Raw genomic sequence first — 23622 nt, 5'->3', positions numbered from 1 at the left:
TCCTAGCAGTTGCAAGCCACCAATGTATGACTCTGCAAGCATGCTATGGCGAACGCTTGTTTGGCGCTTGGTTTACGTCTTACGAACGATGCCTAGAGGTGCGATTCCTTTGAGGCAATACTAAATAACATGTAGCATGCAGTTCATGTAGAGCCTCCATACCAAACGGTCGTTCTGCTAAACTGCTCTTAATCCAAAGTGTACATCGATTTGAATTCAAAAGTCGGCCTCAGCCACCCGAGATAATTAAAGTTAGTGCTCCGCCACCCGGCGTGACCTTATATGGAATCATTGCGACGTAAACTTGAGTGAAGTTATTGCTGTTATTGTCTTACTTCACATACTGAAGTAACAGGGTCCAAGGACAGAAGAGAGCTACCTAGTGTTTTGCGTCTCCATTGAATTTAAAAATTTAAAATTAGTGTGTGATAAACACCAAGTGTCTCCATAAATTTTTTATACTAACTATAATTAAGTCGGCAGTAAGTGACGAACCCAAAAAAAAGGAAGTTTAGTGTGGAAGCACATGGCATGTATGAGCGGGGACGATCCCGGAGGGTCAAGAAATGAATTCGGAGCTGTCACCACCCTTCTCCTCACCGGGAAAAACGGAACAAACCTGCCATGTAACCCGTTTGTAATAGGGAAGAGCATTGAAAACTTCGCCGGAGCAATAGAGAGTGCAAAAAGTGAGGCAAAATGCACTCGATATGTACTTCGAACGAGAAGTGCAACCCAGGTTGAAAGATTACTTCAAATGATTCAGTTTTTCGACGGAACTGAAGTATCGATCGTATTACATCCGACGCTCAACATCAGTCGCTGCGTCATATCTTCGTTCGATTTATTACCTCTAAGTGAGGAAGAAATAAAAAAAGAATTGGAAGGGCAAGGGGTTATAAAAGCGAGGAGAATATTAAAAAGCAATAAAGAGAATACCCCAGCCATCATTCTAACATTCAATAAGTCGATTTACCCGGAGACAGTGAAAGTAGGAGTTCTTCGCGTAAGAAATCTCAAAACTCGAAAAGCAACTAGAACAAAGACAAGCGATGGAAGAGAAAATGAACACCATCATCGAACAAAACAAGGAGAAGGATGACAAAATTAATGAATTACTAGAACAAATCCGAGACAGAGACACGAAAATTGAAAAACTTGAACTACAAAGCCAAAAAATGAAAAAGTTCATCGACACGTCGCTTCATGGTAGATCACGGTCGAACTCACAGACCAGTGAACCAGAACACGAAGGAATAAGAAAAAAATCAAAACGAGGCACAATTCAGCAACATTCTCATTCACAACAACAAACATCAGGCATGTCACCACCTCCGAAAAAAGTATCGAATAATTCAAGAAGCCCAATCATGACCAGACAAGCAGCTAACCACATTGCCGTGGAAGAAGTTGATCTAACCGATTCCGAAACCAGCCAAGATTTGTTCAAATCACCTGTTCGACCCAATAATGCAAAATCGAAATAGTCATAAGCCTATGCCAAACCCCAAGTCTCACATTATAAACAACAACAGCACGCAACATAACAACATCAGCAACCGGTTTGAGGAATGGGAATGTGAAGTACCACCCTCACTTCGTAAAGAAGCGCAGCAGGAAGGTGAATCCGTCCGGGACGTCTTGCTTCAACCCGTTGATGGTGAAGCCTCCTCTGCGGCCGGCAGTAGAATATCAGAATATCCAGCTAGCGCACAGCAACAAACAACAACGCAATTCAGAACAACCAAAGTAAATTTTGACCCAACGTACGAATCATCAATTATTTCAACTCAGAAAGAAACATCGAATGTAGTCAGCATAACACCAGTCCCCGTAGCATCCCTGCCCGGGGAAGTTCCGACTTCTAACGATGAACCTCCGGCGGCAGATGCTGCGGGGAACCTGGGTTGCCCCCGGGTAAGTTCACCTATTCATTCCTCCACGAACACGACTGGCGACCTCGTGTTTGCTTTCAGTATCTCCACAAGCAGCAGAAAACGCCAGTGCAACAGAGTCAATACCAGCAAACTTACCGATTCCACTCGTCAATCCTCACTACCCGCTTCACTTTCACCCGTCGATCCACTGTAGCAGAGAGAAAATCATAAATGTAACGAACAACGAAACACATACAACACCCACCCTCGCAGCATCCCTGTCCGGAGAAGTACCGTGTACTAATGATGAGCCTCCGGCGGCAGATGCTGCGGGGAACCCGGGTTATTCCCGGGTAAGTTCCTCATGTTTATATAACTTGAACACATCCACTGCCTCTACTCACGTTTCTCCAGAACCCTCGTCAACGTCATCCAGTGCCAACATCACGCTCGCCATTCAGTGGAATTTGAATGGCCTCCGTAATAACCTGGGAGACTTGCAGTGCATTATTGCACGTACAGATCCACTGTGCCTGGCCCTGCGAGAGACCCATATTCGTGGCGATACGAATCCGTCGAGTTGGCATCACCTTCTCACGGGGTCGATCAACGTCAGCCATTGACCTCTCCATCTCCTCCCACCAACTGGTTGATTCACTTAGTTGGTCAACGTTTTCAGACAAGTGCCACAGTGATCACTATCCCATAATGGTGAGATACGGCAGGTACCCGCCAGCCACCAGCCGGAGACGTAGATGGATCGAGGGATTTTATCCGATGAGTTCGAGAGCATCATCGTTCGTGTTGCGAGCAACCATATTCCTCGCACAAGTGGTTCCCCCCCGAAGAGAGCTGTCCACTGGTGGTGTCCAGAGGTGGAAATAGCCATTAAATCTCGTCGTAAGGCACTCCGAGCTCTTCGCAAGATCCCGACGAACCATCGTGATTACACAGTTAAATTGGAAGAGTTTCGCAGACTGAGAAACCTGGCTAGGACGGCCATCCAAGTGGCAAAAAAGAATAGCTGGGAATCATTTCTCCAGGAATTTCCCCAGAATCACCGACCGCTGAGCTCTGGAGAAGAGTGAATGCACTATCCGGGAGAAGGACCACCCGATTCTACGCAAGTGTACAACAGGCCGTTTGCTGGAGCTGAACTTCATTACGCCCTTTCGACGGCCAAAGGCAGTTCACCGGGGATGGACAACGTCAGCTACCACCTATTAAAACATCTACCGATTGAAGGAAAGAGGGTGCTTCTGGACCTGTACAACCAAATTTGGAACAACGGTATAATTCCAACGATGTGGAAAACTGCATTGGTCATTCCCATTCCCAAGAAAACCCAGACGAGGTCTCCCAGCGATTTCCGCCCCATTAGACTACTACCTTGTGTAGGAAAAATTATGGAGCGTATGGTGAATCGTAGACTGATGCAGTTCCTGGAGGACGGCAAATATTTAGACAATCGGCAGTTTACTTTTCGGCAGGGTTTTGGTACTAGTGTTTATCTTGGATCACTTAGCGACACAATCTGGCGCGCCATCGATTCAGGTCAGCACGTCGACATTGCCATCCTGGATATTGCAAAGGCGTACAATTCCGTCTGGCGTGCGGGAGTCCTTCGTCAGCTACGCGATTGGGGTATTAAAGGTAGACTTGGACTTTTTCTGCAGGATTACCTAGCTGACCGCAAGTTCAGAGTAGGGATTGGAGGATGTCAATCCGACGAGTTTGTGGAAGTGAATGGTTTTCCTCAGGGCTCAGCGCTTGCTGTTACACTGTTCCTGGTTAGTGTCAACTCCGTGTTCCATTGTCTACCAAGGGATGTGTACGTCTTTGTGTATGCGGATGATATCGTCATTGCTGTGTCTGGAAGAAGCATTCGTCTAGTCCGTAGGAAAATACAAACCGCGGTAAACGCGATTGGACGCTGGGCTGAATCAGTCGGTTTCTCAATTGCTGCAGAGAAGTGCGCGATAACGCACTGTTGCAACACACACCATGTGGCAACTGGTGTTCCGGTGAAACTGGGAAGCGTCAACATTCCGTTCAGGCGCGAACCTAAGATACTTGGTGTGACCATCGACCGGAAACTCTCCTTCGCACCGCACTTCCGCAGAACTAAACAAGAATGCGAAAGCCGCCTAAGACTACTACGCACCATCAGCTCGCGTCATCCCAGATGGAACAGGCATACCGGGCTGAATATCAGCAGAGCTCTCATCAATAGCCGCATATTCTACGGGGTGGAAGCAACGTGCACCAATAGAAGCGGCTTGATAAGTGTACTTGCTCCACTCTACAACAGATCGGTGAGGCTCTGCTCAAATCTTTTGCCCGGTACCCCGGCAACAGATGCTTGTGTGGAGGCAGGGGTTCTCCCTTTTCGCTGGATCGTTGCAGTTACCATCATCAAACGTGCTCTCAGTTATCTTGAAAAAACCACAGGGAACGATTGTGTGTTGCTCCAGGTGACTAAAGAGATCTATCGCAGTTACGTTGGAACTGATTTTCCGAAGCTTGCCCGGTAGCACCGCGTGTGCAAACGGCCATGGTTCGAGAGAAGAATCAATATCGACACCAGCTTGGCATCAACACTAGGAACAAACCCCAGCTCTAGTGTGGCAACAGCGAAGTTCGCGGAACTGGTGAACACAAGATTCCTCCACCACATGCGAGTGTTCACCGACGGATCCAAGTGCAACGATTCAGTCGGCATTGGAGTCAGCGGCATTGGAAGGGGCTTATGTCTTAGAATGCCGAAATTGTGCTCGGTTTTTTCGGCGGAAGCGACGGCCATAGCACATGCTGTTTGCCGTGTCCCAGCCCATATTCCAGTGGTCGTTTTTACCGACTCGCTTTCGGTGCTCTCAGCTCTGGAAGCGGGAAAATCACGGCACCCATTCATTCAGGCAATAGAAATAAACTGCACACCGATGACAACTTTGTGTTGGGTCCCCGGTCACAGCAATATTCATGGCAACGAGCGGGCGGACACGCTGGCGGCAGCTGGTAGGTCGGCACAGGCATTCGCGACGGACACTGTTCCTGCGGCTGACATTTTCAAAAACTTTAAAAACGAAGCTATCGTTCACTTTACGCGACACTGGAGAAGCTCCACCGGGTTGTTAAGTAAGGCGATTTGACTCGATGGAATGATAGGGACAACAGACGAGAACAAAGGGTCCTGTCCAGGTTGCGTGCGAAACACACAAGGGTGACCCATGCTCACACGATCTCCAGATGTGATCCACCAGTTTGCACAACATGCGACACCAGATTAACAGTCGAACATATGTTAATCAATTGCCTGGAATATCATGACCTGCGAGAACATTATCAGCTCTCAACATCAATAAGGGATGTTCTCAGCAATGACCCTGTTCGTGAGGAGGTTCTTCTGTCGTTTTTGAAGGATGCCGGTTTGTTCTGGGAAATTTAAATGAGTACCTTCCCTGTAGCATCCCTGTCCGGAGAGGTCCCGACTTCAACTGATGAGCCTCCGGCGGCAGGTGCTGCGGGGAGCCTGAGCCCGTGTGAGTATCATCTTAATCCTCGTAATGAACACACATACTGTTCCTTTGCTATTTTCTAGAAACGTCACATACGTCGGACTGGAATATTTTTATTGGAAAAAGACGGCTACGAGGAAGTGCAAGAAATGCTGCAAGAGCGCTGCCCGTCCCCGAGCCCTGTTATGAGAGACTTCGTTTCATACTGATTTTCAAATTCGAAAGTATTGATGTGATGTTCGTTTTCCACTGTCTCACGTAACTGTATTTGTAACACCATTTACTCTTCGAGAGACGGCGAATGACCTGAAAGGTTAAAGCCGGCAGAAATAAACCAAACATAATAATAATAATAATAATAACATGTAGCATGACATTTGATACTTTCAAGTGTTGTCATTGTTGTTGTTTCCATGCGATGCCAAAGGTATATTGATGTAGTTAGGGGCTGTCCACATATCACGTGGACACAAAAAGCACGATTTTAGACTCCCCCCTCCCCCTCCGTGGACAAGCGTGGACATTGACCAGTCCCCCTTCCCCTGTTGTCCACGTGGACATTCCTGAAGAATGTCAATAGGAGTTCAAGGAAGTATTCTTGAATAATTTGCTGACGTTTTAGCATCGAAACCACCGTGTTATTCCAACAGAATAAAGCATCATTTCATTAAAGTCGGAAGTCCTTTACATGGTTTATAGGACTGGGGCTTCGATTCTGGACTACCCTGCTTTTTTACCAGTTTTCACCCCAATCGATAACTTATGTAGATTGATCACACGAAGAATAGAACTGCCGAAGAATAGGCAGTATGCGAGTTCTATTGAGTTTAAACGAGTAGCTATCTCTGCGTGGAGCGAGATTCAAATTTCCACATGCCGTAGCTTGGCCGAATACGTTGTTTGGATTGATTGGAAACTAAGGATGGCCAACGAATTATAAACTTGTTATAATTCGTGCGAAATTTGTTGTTGATTTTGTAATGAAGTGACACGTAATGTATTAATTTTTTTAAATTGCTTCAATTTTTATTCCTCACGAAAGTGTACATTTTTGGAAAAAGTAATGCAAGTGAAAAATTAAATATTCGCGTTCCTATGTATGTTCTCAGCCACCAAACCAGGACCTTATTTTAAGGACTGTGTCGAAAAATGGCACACGAACGAGAGTTTTAGATTATATAATATAAAATTTCTTTAATTTTATATTAATTTCTTTATATTTTTATAAAAAACAGCATTTTTAAAACACAACTCAGTAGTTACACATCTAAAGTTCACAACGAAATGAAAAAATCTTGTTTATCTTCCATTATCATACAAATTATGCATCACTGCTCTTTCAAGTAAAAATAATTCCGACCAGTATGGAGCCCATGTCCAAATTGAATACGACCGCAAAGGGTCAAGATCGATGTATAAAAGACTGCTGAGTCCAACGTCAATGTCTTGGAGGAAAACTTGAAGCCGTAACTCAGGAAAATGAATATAAAAGCTATATCTTCCAACAGGACAATGATCCCAAGCACACCTTGAAGGTGCACTGTTTTCAGTCCAAAGAGATTAAAATGCTCGAGTGGCCATCCCAGTCCCCAGGCCCCAACCCCATAGAGCATCTATGCACAATACTGGATGAAAAAATCCAATGAGTTGGAGTTTTATGTAAATTTGAAAATGAAGGCAAACAATAGCTTGTTTACATCATTTCCATTGTAAGAAATACGTTCATTTTCAAAAAAATAAATTATGAAAAAGTATTTTGCGTGATGCTGTTTACCTTTTTCTTTCCAACACTCTACATAGGATATTTGGTAACTTATCAAGAAGCTCTTGATCAAGCTGATAAATCTTCACAAACTGCTTTATGATTAGTTCCCTGACACCATATTGGTAGATTATTTATTTCCGTAGTAATTTCATTTTAAGCATCTTTAAAAACCACTGTGTTCACACTAACAAGTATTTGAAAAAAAAACATCAGGCAGCTCAAACTTTTTATTGTCGAATACGCAAAACAATCATGCTTGTTTGTTTGGAAAGTTAGAAAATTCTTGAAAATGAAAAACAGATTTCGTTTATTTTTAAATATAGATGTGATTGTCTTTTTCTCAAATATTTATTTAACGTATCCACGTGGACATTGGCCATACCCCTACCCCCCTCACCGTGGACAATCGTGGACATTTTCGTAAACCCCTAACCACCCCCCCCCCCCCTAAAGTTATCCACGTGGTATGTGGACAGCCCCTTTCGAGATGTGGAATAAAGGTGCTGGTGCAACATGTATATAATCGACTGTAGCCGAGTCTATGTCAATTGCGAAAAAGGCCACCGGTAGTGATCCCCGATTTTTGAAATTAATCGTTCATCAGCTAATCGAATACTTTTTAGCAGTTTATTATTCGATACGATTAATCGCTCCAAACAATCGATTAATCGTCACACTGAGAGAAATAGTTAGTTAGACTAATATTTCTCATTTGCTAGAAACCCATCTGGAATCAAAAAAGTGTTCATTCCGCCTGAAAATCAATTATTATTTTTCACGCTCCCCTAAACTCGTAAACGAAGGTCAATTCGCGTTGACTGCATTGAGCTTCGTTCACGAGTTTAGGGGAGCGTCGCAGATAATGATTGAATTTCAGGATAAAACTGCAGCGACCGTGGGTTTTTTTTCATTGGGTTTGGATCGATTAATCGACGTAAATTATTCGTTCACATCGATTATTGGTTGCGCAGTATTCGTTCGATTAATAATCGATTTCTTTAAGAAGTATTCGATTAATCGATTAATCGAACGATTATCGGGGATCACTAGCCACCGGAATAGCGTTCGAGGTAAATTTTCAATGCATTGACATTAATTAAATTGCGACATACGATCAGCTAGTGTATTGTTTTGCGAGGGCAAGAATAAATCATCAACAATGAAAATGAACAATGAAAAAAACATTTCAGAGATTATTCTACTAAGCAGTTGTTTCTAAACTTTCACAGCATTATAGAATAATATCCGAAGGTATAAATAAGCGACTTATATAAAATAACAGCGTAGTTCTACGTCAACAATGCGGTCGTATCTTGGACACAACCTCCTATAATTTTTTCATCCATTTTTAAGTAGATTCTTTCCTTTTCTAGCACTTAACATGAAAACAGTTATCTCGAATTTTTTTTTGTCAAAAAATGTTTTTTGGCGCTTGGTCGGTTTTTCGCCTGAAAATTCGATTTTTGACCAAAAAAAAATTTTTGAGACAACTGTAAATCTCGACGTGTCATGCTATTTTAAGACATTTGGCATCAATTTTTTTTCAAAACCTCGACTTTCGGTGATTTTTCCGAATGAAAAATCGAGATAACTATTTTTATTGACACCCAAAATCATACTTTTCGTTTCGTATTCCGAAAAAACTAAGTCCCAGTGTGCCTATTTTTGACCAAAAAAAATATTTTGAGATGACACTAGATCTCGACGTTTCATGCCATTTTAAGACATCAAAAAAATATTTTCGAAAATTCCGATTTCCGTTCCATGAGTAATTTTTCGATTTTCAAAAAACTTAAGTCCGATTGAGCTGAAATTCTGTACAGGGTGTTTTTTCAAGGTGGTGAACATTTTGTATAGGGTAACTTTTTGAAATTTTAGGGTCGATTTTTTACCATATATTCATTGGCACCCCAATGTACATACATCACACAGGTCGAAAATCGATTCTGCTGCTCGTTTACGAGTTTGCAATCACAACATTATTTACATTGCGTTTAATAAGTGTGAAGCCAAAATTGACTCGTTTTAGAATGTTTTTAACGAATTTGATGTGATCGAGTTTTCGAAAAAATCGGATCTTTCGTAACTAATTGTGTGCCAATGCTTTTGATGTCCAAAGATGCGTGTGAAATAGTATACTAATTGATTCATGAAAATCAAAGGCTAACTTTCGAAAACCTGAAGCTTGAAACATTTCAAATCTGGGATCACTGTTCATTTTATAGCAGCGGTCGTAGTAGGCGTATCTGGAATCTTTTGACAGCAAATTGTTTAGAAAACCTGTATCTTTCGACGATAACTATTTCACGTTGATCCGTTTTGTTCTGAAATAGTGGTGCAGGATAGAAACCGAGAAAAGAAATTTGATTTTGAACACTCACATTGAAAATTCAGTGTCAGGTACAGGTACACGCGTCGTAGTTAAACGTACGGCCGGAAGTAAAGGTTGATGGTATTGAGAACAGTTAAGGCAAACCCGGTGATCTCCATCGCCAAAAAACGCAACACTAATCAAAGTACTATCCGGAGAATCCGTATGCGAAAAGGTTATCGTAACTTCCGTGCCTGTAAGCAATCAAACAGGATGGTAGAGCAAAATCTGGTAGCCAAAAGACATGCTCGAAAGTTGTACAACAAGGTTTCGACGCAGTACGAAGGATAATTGCTGATGGACGACGAAACGCACGTGAAGATGGACTTTGGACAGCTCCGAAGCCTGAAATTCCATTAGGCCACAGCCAGAGGAGATGTCTCCAGGACATTTAATTTCGTTTTCGCTGATAAATTAGCCAGGAAGTTCTTGATTTAGCAAGGGATTTGCAGCTGTGGACAGAAAACCTCGTCACGAACAAGGAAATAGCCTCTAAAATGTATACAGAAGAGTGCCTTCGAAAACGTCTCCCTCCGTTATTTAAGGTGGTATTCTAGTGCAGAAACACAAATTTCGGGGAAAAAAATCATAATTAGAATAAGTACAAGTTGATGAAGTAAGGGTGTTCGAAAAAAAGTTGTGCCATGGCATACACGATTCCAGCCCTTCTGATTATCTGAAACAAAAAATCGAACAGATTCTGAATCAGTAAAGACGCCGCTATCGCATGAACTTCGGACAAGTTAAAAACATGTTTTTTTTTACAAAATGACGGCCGTTTGAATGAAAAATGCGGTTTAGAACGTTTTTTCTTACGTTTCAGATTTTTTTAAAACATTAAAATTCAAAAATTATTATGTTTGATTAGTTGATGCAAAAGAGAGACGCATAGAGATTTTATTCATATAAATTCGACATGAATTGGTTCAGTAGAACTTGAGATATCGTGTACGTCAGGTTGAAAAAAACTAGTTTCGAGAAAAACGCGTTTGAAGCCGATGGCCGTGCCTGGTTAGATACCGTATCACTAAAATGACTCTAACACGATGCTTTCGGACTTTCGAAAAGTTATCTCTAGGGTACATTCTTGAATGCCTGAACTTCAGAAATATGAACAAAAAAACTTTGTTTTTTTTCAATTTTCTATGCTAGAATACTGCCTTAAGGCTCACAAAGATCCGGTGAAGTTGTGGCCAGATCCTCCCAATTGCCCTCAATTATGCCGAATTGAAAAATATTGGGTAATTTTTAAGCGAAAATTGAAGAAGGGCGCTAAAGTGGGCCGTGTTGCTATAGACATGAAGAGATCGTAGAGTGCAAACTTTGATGGATGGTATCTGAAAAAAAGTACGAAACTGTGATAGAATATTTTTTTCAATATTTTTTAAAGAACTATAAATAACATCCATTTTGATACAAAAATATTTTTTGTACGTTTCACCAATTTCGAGATACAACTGGTGATTCCGAATTCTAAATGGTGTTTCAAGCCTTAAATATAGATTTTCCGTCTCCACCACCTTTACTTTACCAAATTTAAGTTCAGCTGGAAACGTTGATGCTCAAACGGAGGCAAATCTTTCATAACATCTCGAACACCATTGAATGCACTAAACCGCTCACATGCTCGGTTTTTTCATAAAGTTGATTCACTATAACCCGTCAGCGATTTGACACATAAAATTACATTTTCGATGCAGAATTTGAGACAAATTCTAGGTTCGGTATTTGCAAAAGTATCAATATACGGAACAAAGATTTGACATCTTATAAAAAAATTATAATTGATGATTTTCGAGACACACCACTCCACTGATTCATCTACAGAACTACTACTCACCGGCTGTCCGGATCCATGTTGTACAGATCGATACCTTTCGCTTGCGCTGCTGCCATCGCTGTACCGAGCGCTGCCGGATCGCAAACTTCCGTCTTTACTGCAGCGCAAAAAGCAGGAAATAGGAAGGAAGAAAAATATCTCGTTATCGAAGGTGATCTCCTGATTTGCAGCAGAAGCATCCAGGGTTGAACGGATAGGGTGCTAACTCATTTCTGATTTCAATACTTACACACTGGAATACCACCCAGATCCGCCTGCAGTTGCATGAGCAGCGAGTTGTTGCTCATGATGCCGTCCACGTGCAGCTTGTTGAGGTTAATGCTAATCAGTCGGCATCCGTTAATTTGCGAGGTGGGTCGGGTATTCATAAAACGATAAAGGGGGAAAATATGTCAATAACATTAGTGTCAATTACTGTGGCCCGGATGGTTTATTTGAGCAGATAAGTCCGATTATCAAACTCACCCACAGTCTTTCTTCATCGCTTCGAGAATGTCACGCGTCTGAAAGCAAACCGCCTCTAGTGCAGCCCGAATGATGTGATGTTTGGTCGTGAAACTGGTGAGCCCGCAGATAATGCTGCAAACGAAGCGAGAAAAAAAAACCTTTTTAAGATAGCGTCATGATCACGTTTGAACCGTGGCTGATTTCTAGAAAACAAAAATAATGATCGTGATTGAATGTGCTGCTGCAATTAGATGCACACCCTCGAGACTAGACGTAGACACGACTTCACGAGATGCAACAGTCTGTTACCACAGACAGTTGCAGCTATTCAATCGATCGTTTCGTTAGAGATGGCGTTTTTTGAACAACCTGTCTGCTTGTCTGTGGACTAGATTTGCCATTGACATTGTAGAAAATTGCACCAAGCGGTGCGTCCGGTCACAGCACTTAGGAAGCACGTTTTTCTCTCACCAAACAAATTTGTCTATGATACAGCGCGCTGATCGTGAACACATTGATGTACCTGTATACTTTGTGGTTTGCCGATCGCTTTGCGGGGATTTTCCGATTCCCAAAACGTTGGGAATTTCACCTTTTTTGTTTTGAAAGACCTACTTTCTCGACAGCACGAATGCTACTACAAACTTCCCAAGATCTGATGATTATCTGGATGGAAGCGTGAAGCGCTATGAGCAAACGCGATCGAAAAAACAGGTCTAGCCAATCACAATCGCCGAACGGAAAGACAGGCCTCAATCTCTGAATATTTTACGTCATTTGTGCAAAACTATGAGAAGCGTCAATTATTGATAACAATGTAAACAAATGATTAGTAGTAAAGAAGAATGGCAAAAAAACACCAAATCGGGAACACGTTTAAAGTCCATCCCAAGCAGATGGAAAATTTTAAACACCATAGACGTCATCCGTTTCATTGCAATCCTGCGGTGACCACAGAGAACACTGTTATCAATTTGTACGAGACACACATAATGTCGCAAACGTGGTCGACCTCTTCTGATTTCGCACTCACCCTGCGAATTATGGCTGTTGTTGTTTATATTGAGATGAACCCGCCGGATGAGTGTGTACTTTGGAGGACATCAGAATGAGGAGAAATGATGGCATTGGTGATATTTCCTTGAATAAATTCTCAGCGTTTGGTTCGCAGTTAACACGAATCGAACACTGCAAAACAATTTCAAGAACTCATCAAGCTGACGTAGCTATCATCTAATCAATTTTTCACGTTTGTAGATAGAGTTCATTTGCACTGAGATTATTTCACATTAAAATAAGAACTACAATACAAATGACTTCATATTAAGGACTACGAGCCAATGGTTTCTAGATTCGTGTCAAACGCAAACTGAGCTTGTAATATCATTGGAAGTAACTGGTCGAGATATTTCAAACCAACTCAAAGCCGCAGGATACATCCAACACGAGTCGATTATATTTTATGATGACAACGCTCTGCTCCATGTTGCTGTTCGAATTAAAAACTATTTGAAAATAGCGGATGAGAAACTTTTGTCCACCAACCTTTAAACTCAGATCTTGCCCCTTCCGACTAACATTTGTTTCGATCGATACACAACGCTTTGAGCGGAATACGCTTCACTTCAAAACAAGCAGAGTATCAAAATTTAGCTGGATGCATTATTGACTTCAAAAAATGAACGTTTCTTTCGCGACGAAGTGCGTAAATTGCCCGAAAGATAGGAAAATGTAATGGCTAGCGCTGGCCAATACTTTGAATAATGTATGAATTCATTTTACTGTTCAAATAAATGTGTTTTTCATGCAGTAAAAGGAACACATTAGTTCGTCTCATTAAGCACTTAATGCTATTGCTCGACCATTATTCATCTGAATAGTTCTATTCCAGCCAATACTCGATCGTTACTGTTGGGCAAAGTGTGAATAGTCGAATATGAGTTATATTTCAGGCTTAAATTGCGTCTGTTCAGCTTTTTCATGAGTGGTTGAACAAACGAAAATTTAAGCACCAACAAAACGTTTAACTAGCGTTTTATTCAGGTAAACATCAACGATTGAACAAAAGCTTCAATTTGGCCTGAATAATCTTGTGCACAACGTAGGGGAACTGCGGGTGATACGGATAGTGGAGTTAATTAGACAGGTGATTGATTTGTATAGTTACATTTCGAATTTCAGATTTCTGTTAATAAGAACATCTTCTACATGTTATTCTAAAATATTTAAGTCACCCTACGGCAATGAATACTGATTAAAAGTGGAAAAGGGAAACAAAAACCGAAAATCATACATGATTCCGCGTGTGGATGTAGTTTTAGCTGCTTCGATATTAAGCATTTTGAGTGGTTTAATATCAAAATTCAATTCGAGGATGGTTATATTTCGGTTTGTGAGTTAACAGAGAAGCGATATTAAGTATGTACGGAAAAGTAAATTCAATTGTGAGGAAAATTCAAATAATTGAAATAATTGTACTGATGGGGTAAGTGACGAACCAGCCGAAATGTGTTGAAAGTCACTATAATAGAGAAAAAAAAACTGATGGGGTAAAACGGACAGTTGCCAGTGGGAGTGAGATGGACTGTGAAAAGTCTGTTTAATCTGTTCCTGAGGAATGCCCTGCGTCTATGAATGGAAATCAAATCGCCAAATGTGGACTGTTTAGAAGCTGACTGAAACCAAAAGCTAAATAATTGAGGGTCTGTTCGTTTATACTGCTGAAAAGCACGATATATCTTCTAGGTGGATGATTTCGATTTTTTTTTTATCATTCAATGGACATTCGTGATGAGTTCAGACCTTGGTTGAATGAAATTATTCCTCTCACGATCGATAAACCTCTACGCTCCATATGTTACAAACCTGTCCATATTACCCCCACTATATGTCCATATTACCCGCATCGAAAAAAAAGTTGTACTTTTCGGTCTGTTTAATTTCAGTAAAAAACATTGAAAATCACTTTTTTGTAAAATATTTGGCCCATTAGGCAGAGAAACAGTATATTGAATTGCAAGAAGCTGCATCAAAGTTTTGGAAAACATGAGTTTCCAAAGATATAGCTGAAGTTCTTCTCAACATGTCCGTTTTACCCCCACCTCCCCTAAACAATCACGATCCTATCAAAAATGTTGTTTTGACTTCGAAGTCAATTCTCCCATCACTCCAAAAATGGAAAATTTCGTTCCAAAAAAGTCGTTTTTGCGGGGAATTCTTTTGCATTGCTGCAAACAAAAGAAGACAGCAGCTGAGACACATCGGATTCTCTGTCGGAACCAATATGCAGAGCTTGGTTTCACCGATTCAAAAATGGTAATTTTGACCTCGAAGATTAGGAGCGCCCCGGTGCACCAAAAAAAAATCGAAGATGAGGAATTGGAGAAATTACTCGATGAAGATCCATGCCAGACACAAGAAGAACTTGCAGAAATGTTGGGAGTAACACAACAAGCAATCTCGTATCGTTGAAAGCAGGGATTCTCAAACTATTTTGGGCAATAGACCCCTTTTCCAGAATTTAGTGATACCTTAGACCCCTATAGCCATTTTTTAAAACAAAAATCTATCTCTAGTTTTTGTGTTATTCATACAAAATTCTTATTAATTTAAAGACTTTTCGGTTGGTTATCCTGTTATAAGGCCGTAACAACTATATTGCCACCCAAAGAAATTTTTTTTTGCTGCACTTGGAATATTATTTGAATTTTTTGCTTAACCAGAGACTTCTTAAAGCATCTGGCAATACTTCCATTTTTTTGGGCTTCTAAAAATGTACGATATTAATTTGGGAATCATTTTTATGTAAAAAAACCGCAATTTCAAGGCGCCGGCAAAAAATCTGTTTAAATTCGTTGAACATACATCAAATTGATAAGTTTTTCACTTTAAGCGTTCTATTTAAGATCTACTGTGGAAGTTCATGCAGTTTCTTCAATAAAAAAAAATTATAGGAGGTTGTGTCCAAGATACGACCGCATTGTTGACGTAGAACTACGCTGTTATTTTATATAATTCACTTGTTTATACCTTCGGATAGTATTCTATAATGCTGTGACCAACGAAACACTTATGATGACGGAAAACAAACAATGTTAACTGCTTGGAAAAGACTGAATTATGCCACACAGCTTGTACTCTGCTGTAACACCCATCGATGCAAATTCGCTGATGAGTTTGTCAAGAGCGACCGCCTTCACCACCAGCGGGGGGAGCTTGATTTTGGTTGCTGCCTGGGTAACGGCGTTTACATTTTCGACCGACGCGCCGAAATCGCCTACTTCGCTGTTGTTCGATGCGGTGTCACACTCGCGAAGTCTCGGTTTAGTGCGAGCGCTTTTCACTGCACCAACATCGCGTGCATCATTCGATGACGCTTGCCTCGAAATTTTATTGCCCCTGGCAATGCATTAATTTTTTGCAGGGCTCGAGCCTGCCTTCCACTTCTTCTTGTTCATCACACACTACGCGAAGCGTCCAATTTAAGACGCGAAAAGAAAAACACACGATACGAATAACGCGAAAAATGAACTGAAAACACCACACGACGATATCCAAGTAGGATTACCACTGGTGGGGTCCAATCTTAGATCGAAGCGCAGCGAAAGCAAACCAGATTGCTCAACAGTCCGATACCGAATGAAAGTTTGCCTCAGCGAGATCCACTGTTTATACTCTAGGCAAGTATTCCCCTTCATTCTTCTACTTTTCCTTTGTTCACGGAGACTTTAAATCCTACGATTTCCCCTTCGTTGGTCGTCGATAAGTTGCTCGTTATTGACAGCTATGTTCGGGAAAGCACACAAATGCACACAAGAAATGTATGGGAAAATGGAAACGCCTCAAGTTTTCATGAATTTTAACCATTTACAAACCAGGGGATTCTAATGTATAGCATATTAAACAAATCTTACGGAATTTCCGATTCGTTTAGTATGTGAATCGCCAAAATCCGTTCGCGGCAAAAGTAGTTATTAACGTTAACTTTATTTCATAAAAACGTGACCTGTTTTCTGATTTGGCACCCTTATTGAAAGACGTAGTTCTAGGTCAAAAAAGTGTGTTTAAGTTGGAATACATTTTCCTAATTGCACCTCACGGGTAGTTGTGGCTAGAACTATACCCCAAAACATGACTACAATGGTTCGTTCATCCGGAGAGTAGTCTGAAAAATCAACATTGCGCAGTTCTCTGAATTCCTCATCAATTGGCTGAATAATTTCTCTGGGAACCAGATTAGGAAACTTGTCAGTAAGCGATAGACTGAATTGATGTTTTCTTCTGATGACATTGGACGGGTCCAGCATGGTCAGATGTATCATAACCGAGTCGTTGAAGTTGAAGTAGATGCATTACATTAGCCCTTAATTCGTTGAGCCACCAACAGATATTTTTCCATCTTTTAGGTACCCTCTAATGAATCGTGATTCCGTTGTCCCAACCTACACATTTTCCAATCTCAGATCAATCAGCGTTTGCAACTCATTTGTGAAAAATATCCAATACGGTGCGGAAAAGTCGTGAAATGCTCGAATGAAGAATCGGTAGAACTCTCACTTTGAAATAGCTTGTTCATGTTGTTAATCACTTTATGTATGAAAAAAATGTCAAATAAATATTCGTCTACCACTTTGGTGTTCTCAACATGATTATCATGTTTCACGAATCAAAAGTAGATTCGGAGTGGTTCATATCTGTCGAGCACTCTTTGCACCACTGCTTCCAGTGAAAGCATAGATGCTGCAATTTCAATGATTTTAATTCAAGAATTTCCTGAATCTCATCACACTTACTAATCCGCAAGGGACTGCAGCTAAGACAGCTATTGGTTTGCCCAATTTCATCTGGAATATTCTTACACGCATACGAAGAGCATAAGGCAGAACTATAGCAAATACACTTCATAATGAAAAACAATGGACAATCTCTTTTAAGCAGAACGCCAAGTGAGTTTCCTGGTGAAGTCATGGTCCTTCCTCCATCAGCCCCATAGCCAATCAAATAAATTTGGTATGCGATTTTGTCCCTCTTGAACAACGAAACCATCTCGTCATACAACGTTCTAGAATCCGTTTCGGTAATCTGTATAAGGTGATTTATTTTCCGGCGAAGGAGAATTCATTCTATACCATTGCATATAGTACATTTACACAGTAGCCATTTAGAGTATTATTTTTGTTCTTCCATTATCCAGATAAACCACCGGACAGCGGAGACAGTTGATATGATCATTGTTGAGTTATTAATAGAACAGCAGCCCGATGTGTCTTGCAGAGCAGATCAGTTGTATGGATGAATCGATCTTATATCGACCGTGGATCGATCGCCATCGCTGGTGATTATTGCGTGAACGTAGTTATTCTGTAACAACACAAACATGGTCAATGAGGGCCCTGAATTTTGAACTCACGATCGATCGCTTACTAAGCGAACGCGCAATCAATGTGGGAGACCCCCAAGTATAAGGTCATAAAACAATCATTCACGAACAGTATACCATCCTTCCAATAGCTAGTTCTGGCTACTAAAGGTGCTCATACACTGTTTGATCGAAGCCAAATATTTGACTCTTTTTGTCAAATTAAATTTGATGAACGTGTACTGATCAAATATATTCTACAAAAAACGGCAAATATTCAATTATTGGATGCCTAAAATATGTTTTTGGTCTGTTCTTCGAACCTGTCGGTACATGGTTAGGTTACCTTAAATATTTCAGTGGAATTTTTTCCATGTTCGATGTTTGACATTGTTTGCAGCTGTTGATAATTGAAGAGTGGCAAACAAAATAATGTTTGTACAAATTTCAAACCAAACTTTATCTGTCAAAAAGTGTCAATTTTTTGACCCCGGACGAACAGTGTACGGCTCTTAAGACTAGTGACTATTTCGTCGACAGATTCTTTGAATCGCCGGCAATCAAACTGAACGGATTGCATCACAAATGCCTAATGGGCTCCTCGTGTTGACCATCACCGAGAATATTCGTGATCATAGCAGTCGCTTTTGTGCTTCTCTGTCGCAGCATTCTTCAAGAAATCCTTCAATCCCCCAGGACACTTTATATCTTTACTACAAACTTTGTAGAAACCGGATGCTCATCGGTGCTCTGAGAAAGCCAGCCCAGTCTGGCCTCTCAATCCCTGCGGTGAAATCAGTGATGCCATTTTGAATAACTGTTTCAATAAAAATAGCTTTCCAAATCAACTCAATAAAGTCAAATGTGATTGCAGATTTTTTTTTAAATCTGGGAAAATCTGGGCAAAGTACAGAAAGTCTGGACTAGACAAAGGATGGTCTGGATATCTGGATGCCTTACCAAAGTCTGGAAGTCTGGCAACCGAGGATTGAGCGGGTAAACTTGACATCATTTTCTCATCAAAATTCAACAAAATAAATAGATGTAAATTTATATGAATATAATTTCAATTGTAATTTTTTTAGAGGAGAATGAACTGCAAAGTTTGAAGCCTCTCAAAAACAAAGAATGAAATGGAACTGTAAATATGTTAATACAAATTACTCACAAATACAAGAACTCGTGTTATTTAATGGGGGTCAATTTTTAGACCTCGTCGACCCCCAAACCCAGTTTTCATTTACGTCGACCCCTGAGAATCCAATTTCGACCCCAAGGGGAGAACCCCTGTTTTGAAGCAACTCGGAATGATTCAAAAACAATGCAATTGGGTCCCATATGAGTTGAAGCCGAGAGCCATTGAAAGGCGCTTTTACACTTGCGATCGACTGCTTCAGCGACAGAAAAGAAAATGTTTCCTGCACCGAATCGTGACTGGTGACGAAAAGTGCATACGGTACGACAACCCTAAGCGTAAAGAACCTTGGGTTAAGGGCAACCATCAACATCAACCGCAAAACCGAATATTCATGGTTCCAAGCTTATGATGTGTATCTGGTGGGATCAGCTCGAAGTCATTGATTATGAGCTACTCAAACCAAACAAGAACTATCACGAGAGAGCGTTACCGACAGCAATTGATGCGTGTGAGCCGAGCCCTGAAGGACAAGAGGTCAAAAGAGGCAAGAGGCAAAAGTGAGTCAATATATCTACCATTCATGAAATAAGTCAAGAGCCGTTACAAAATACTAATGTGTTATGTAATGATATTATGTTAATAGCTAGCATGGACTTGGTTCGCTCTGGCTGCAAAGAAATCGAAGTTTTGCGTGTCTAGCAGAAACATAATTTTGTTTTTTTTTATATTTCGAAAGGTGTGTGCTTACAGCATGAAAGAGAGTATATATGACATCCTGTTTGTAACACGTGAGCGATAAAATTATAGATTTGATTCGACACAGTCAATTAGTGCGAGCCCAAACTTCAAATTGAAGTATCTCAAAATAATGTTTTTGGCGTTTGATTCGTTTTGGCAGAACCCCGCCCAAATGGAAAATTCTACCCCACCCGCCGTATTCGCCATACATCGCTTCCTCCGATTACCATTTGTTCCGGTCGATGACACATGGTCTGACTGAGCAGCGATTTTCCTCCTATGGTGATACCAAAAAATGGGTCAATGACTGGATTGCCTCAAAAGACCAGTCCTTCTTTCAGCGTGGAATCCGTATGCTACCAGAAAGATGGGAGAAGGTTGTAGCCAGCGATGGACTGATGGTACTTTGAGAACCTGTGACTTCTCTTCTTTTTATAATAAAACGATGAACTTTTCAAAAAAAAAAAAAGGCTGGAAACTTATTTGTACTCCCAATATGATGCACTTGTATATTGTTCTTGCGAGAGCAAGAATGAATCATCAACCAATTATCGTTAACTGATTCTATTTAAAAAAAACTTTCAGGGCGATCAAAGCATTCTACTATACACTTTTTTTTTTAATTCGAAGGATTCTAGAACAATATCCGATGTTATAGACAAGCAAAGGAATAAAATAATAGCATAGTTCTACGTCCACAATACGGTCGTGTTTTGCACACAACCTTTCAAGGCGCGTCCACATTATGCCGAATGATGACGATCGGCCTGTACCAGGCGGCATATTCGGTTCGTTATGTAATGTGGACGCCACATCGGGTGCACGAAGCCGAAGTCCCATCGGATGCACGAAGCCGTCACGAACACACGAAGCACTATGTCGTCAACGCTAATTTACCTCGTTTTGTTTTGGTTCGACTTTCTCGAACCGGACCCACTTGTTTCGGGTTGGGTTCGGTTTGATTCGAGTCGGTTTTCGGCACGTCGGCAAGCCCGTGCGGTACGTCCACATTTAGCCGGCTTTACCGGGCAGCCAAGGCCGATTGGCGTAATGTGGACGCGTCTTCATATTTATTTAGGTCAAAATTTACCTCACCTTCCAGAAAATTGTAATTTCTATTTTTGGACTGAGAATTTCTGAATAATCAGTTAGAGGAAAAAAATTGAGGAACATTCTTTATATTTTTCATTTCGAGTAGGAACACGTCTAATGACGCGTGAACTAGGTACGAATTATTATTCTCTAAAAAAAAGCTACTTGATGATCGGTACTCCTTTGGGAGGTCAAATTGTGCGTCTGAAACGACCCATACATCTCTCAAGAATTGTTATATATGGTTTATGATTAGTACAAGGCGGGCAGCAAGCTAGTTTGCCTATACTTAGCCGCATATAGTTTTGTGATAGAGATTGTTTGATTTTTTTCTATTATAGTGACTTTGAAGTACAAAGTTCATTCGCCTCCATTGCGATAGAGAATAGTGTGGACGAATCCATACAGGAGAAGGATCAAAAATACCGCAGCAACTCTTCGCATCTTTCCAGAGACGAATGAACTCTCTGAGTTTAAAGTCTCTTTAATTCAATACCGTTACCGTTACCGTTCGCATCTTAAAATAGACAAAACCTTATCAACCTCTCTGTTTTGCTATGTGACGTTCATATTTCGTCATTATTTGCGTCGGCTAAGCGTCGCTTCACAGCATGGAAATAATCATTCAAGCATTGCTCGATGATGTTTAACATGTTAACAGCGGCCCGATAATTGGATGCTCATCTAAACCGTAAGACCCGCTATCTGCACCGCCAGGAACAAGATTACGCCGGTAAATACATTATTTATAACGTCGCAGAAACGTCTACTCCTGTTAAGAACCGTATGGCGAAATTGAACTTGTGAATTGTAGATACTCGTTATCGTCGTTATCTTGCGGTGTTAAACTCTGGAAATAACAACTTACCCTCGAGCGTCTTTCCTCCAATAGGGTGCGTAGAGTCCAGTGAAGGCAGGTACGAAGTACACATCTCCGGTTGAGAACACACTTCCGGCAATCTGAAATATGCATACGTTTTTTTCCGGTGAGATACACACTCATTTCATTGCCACGCATCTTGTTGCTACCTTCTCCGAATCCGTTGGAATATCGTCTAGAAGACCAAGATTGTTTCTGAGCCACTTCATGGCAACACCGGCCACCGCCACCGAACCTTCCAACGCATAAATCACGGGTTTATCCTGTCCCATCTGGTATGCGACCGTCGTCACTAGGCCATGGGTGGAATGTACGCACTGGAATAAATCAATTCCGTTAGTGTGAAACTTCAAAGCATAACGCCTCCTTCGACTCACCCTTGTCCCCGTATTGTACAGTAGAAAGCACCCTTTCCGGTAGGTATTTTTTGCTTGTCCTTCCCTGACACAGTGCTGACCCACCAAACTTGCCTGTTGATTACCGAGAATCGCGCTGATTGGTACCCCATCCAGAACACATCCGTCCTTCATGTACCCGTAGATTTCCGACGAGCTGCGAATCTCCGGTAGCATGTCAACGTGCAGTGAGAATGTCTTTATCAGCAGCGGATCCCAGTGGAGTGTTTCGATGTTCATGAGCAGCGTTCGCGAAGCATTGGTAACATCCGTTGCGAACACCCCACCATTGGTTGCTCCGGTCAGGTTCTATTTCGCGCAACAACAATAATCTTTATATTTGGCCAAATATTGAATAACCTTTAACTCACCCATAGTAACCAACTGTCAATCGTCCCGGCGTAACATCGCTTCTCTCTGCAGGCCCGCCGCACCGCCGGGACCTTTTCTTTCAACCAATTGAGCTTGAGCGCGGAGAAATACGGCGAAATGGGTAGCCCGGAAATCGCCCGGAAGTGATTATGATTTTGCTCGGGCAAACGCGCCAACACTTTGTCCACCGTGGAGTTCGTCCTGATATCGTTCCACACTGTAAGCGGTATAAAATTGATAGAAAAAACAGGTGGAATTCTGCGAATTTCGTCTATCGATGTTATCTAGCGCCCGCGATAAGAGATAGAGCTTGGTAATCTTGCCTGAAGCGACCAAAAACGATGAAGAAAATGGAGGAGGAGGAGAAGTGGTGGAAGAAGGTTCAAAGTCTCATACCGATGGCATTGTAGAGCGGCTCGCCGGTATGCTTGTCCCACACGACGGTTGTCTCACGCTGGTTGGTGATACCGATCGAGGCAATGTCCTGCACCAGATAGTCTAGCAACTCGAGTCGGTGGCAGGCCTCCACCACACACAACCGCACCGCTTCCAGTATTTCCACCGGATTCTGCTCGAACCAGCCTTCTTGAGGAATTATCTGTGTTATGCTAAGCTGATGCGAGCAGATCTCCTCGAAATCGGGGACTTTGAAGATCTGTGGAGAGGAGAGGGAATTGAAAGGCTTCAAAAGTTGATTTTTTCAGCGATGAATGAGTGTTCAAGTCTTAATACATCAACGATAAATCGCGTTCTTTGACAGTTGAATTTCAGTAAGTTTTTGGTCGTCGCTCAATTTTACCCAAATGTTCGGTCGAAATTTGTGTTTTTGGGATA

The 23622-nt window shown here is 41.4% G+C and overlaps 3 protein-coding genes across 3 annotated transcripts in view; 2 read left to right on the top strand and 1 right to left on the bottom strand.

The window, feature by feature from the left end:
• The window catches only part of LOC129778095 (zinc finger protein 568-like), a 76872-nt gene extending 59626 nt beyond the window's left edge, over nucleotides 1-17246 (top strand). The window contains exon 6 of the mRNA XM_055784772.1: nucleotides 17221-17246. Within this exon, the coding sequence (XP_055640747.1) occupies nucleotides 17221-17231 (11 nt within the window). The 3' untranslated portion in view covers nucleotides 17232-17246. The remainder of the gene's footprint in view (nucleotides 1-17220) is intronic.
• LOC129778096 (uncharacterized) overlaps nucleotides 1-23622 on the top strand; it is a 71301-nt gene that overhangs the window by 16446 nt on the left and 31233 nt on the right. The window lies entirely within an intron of this gene.
• LOC129778094 (glycerol kinase) overlaps nucleotides 1-23622 on the bottom strand; it is a 37990-nt gene that overhangs the window by 3539 nt on the left and 10829 nt on the right. The window contains exons 2-9 of the mRNA XM_055784769.1: nucleotides 23185-23443; nucleotides 22788-23005; nucleotides 22399-22725; nucleotides 22171-22338; nucleotides 22010-22101; nucleotides 11834-11947; nucleotides 11598-11689; nucleotides 11369-11465 (exon numbers count right to left, since the gene is read on the bottom strand). Coding sequence (XP_055640744.1) covers nucleotides 11369-11465; nucleotides 11598-11689; nucleotides 11834-11947; nucleotides 22010-22101; nucleotides 22171-22338; nucleotides 22399-22725; nucleotides 22788-23005; nucleotides 23185-23443 — 1367 coding nt within the window. The remainder of the gene's footprint in view (nucleotides 1-11368; nucleotides 11466-11597; nucleotides 11690-11833; nucleotides 11948-22009; nucleotides 22102-22170; nucleotides 22339-22398; nucleotides 22726-22787; nucleotides 23006-23184; nucleotides 23444-23622) is intronic.

Source organism: Toxorhynchites rutilus, chromosome 3 (genome assembly GCF_029784135.1).
Source record: "Toxorhynchites rutilus septentrionalis strain SRP chromosome 3, ASM2978413v1, whole genome shotgun sequence".
Classification (NCBI taxonomy): domain Eukaryota; kingdom Metazoa; phylum Arthropoda; class Insecta; order Diptera; family Culicidae; genus Toxorhynchites; species Toxorhynchites rutilus.
Note: the sequence above shows the minus strand (reverse complement) of the source record. Positions and strands in the feature narration are given on the sequence as shown.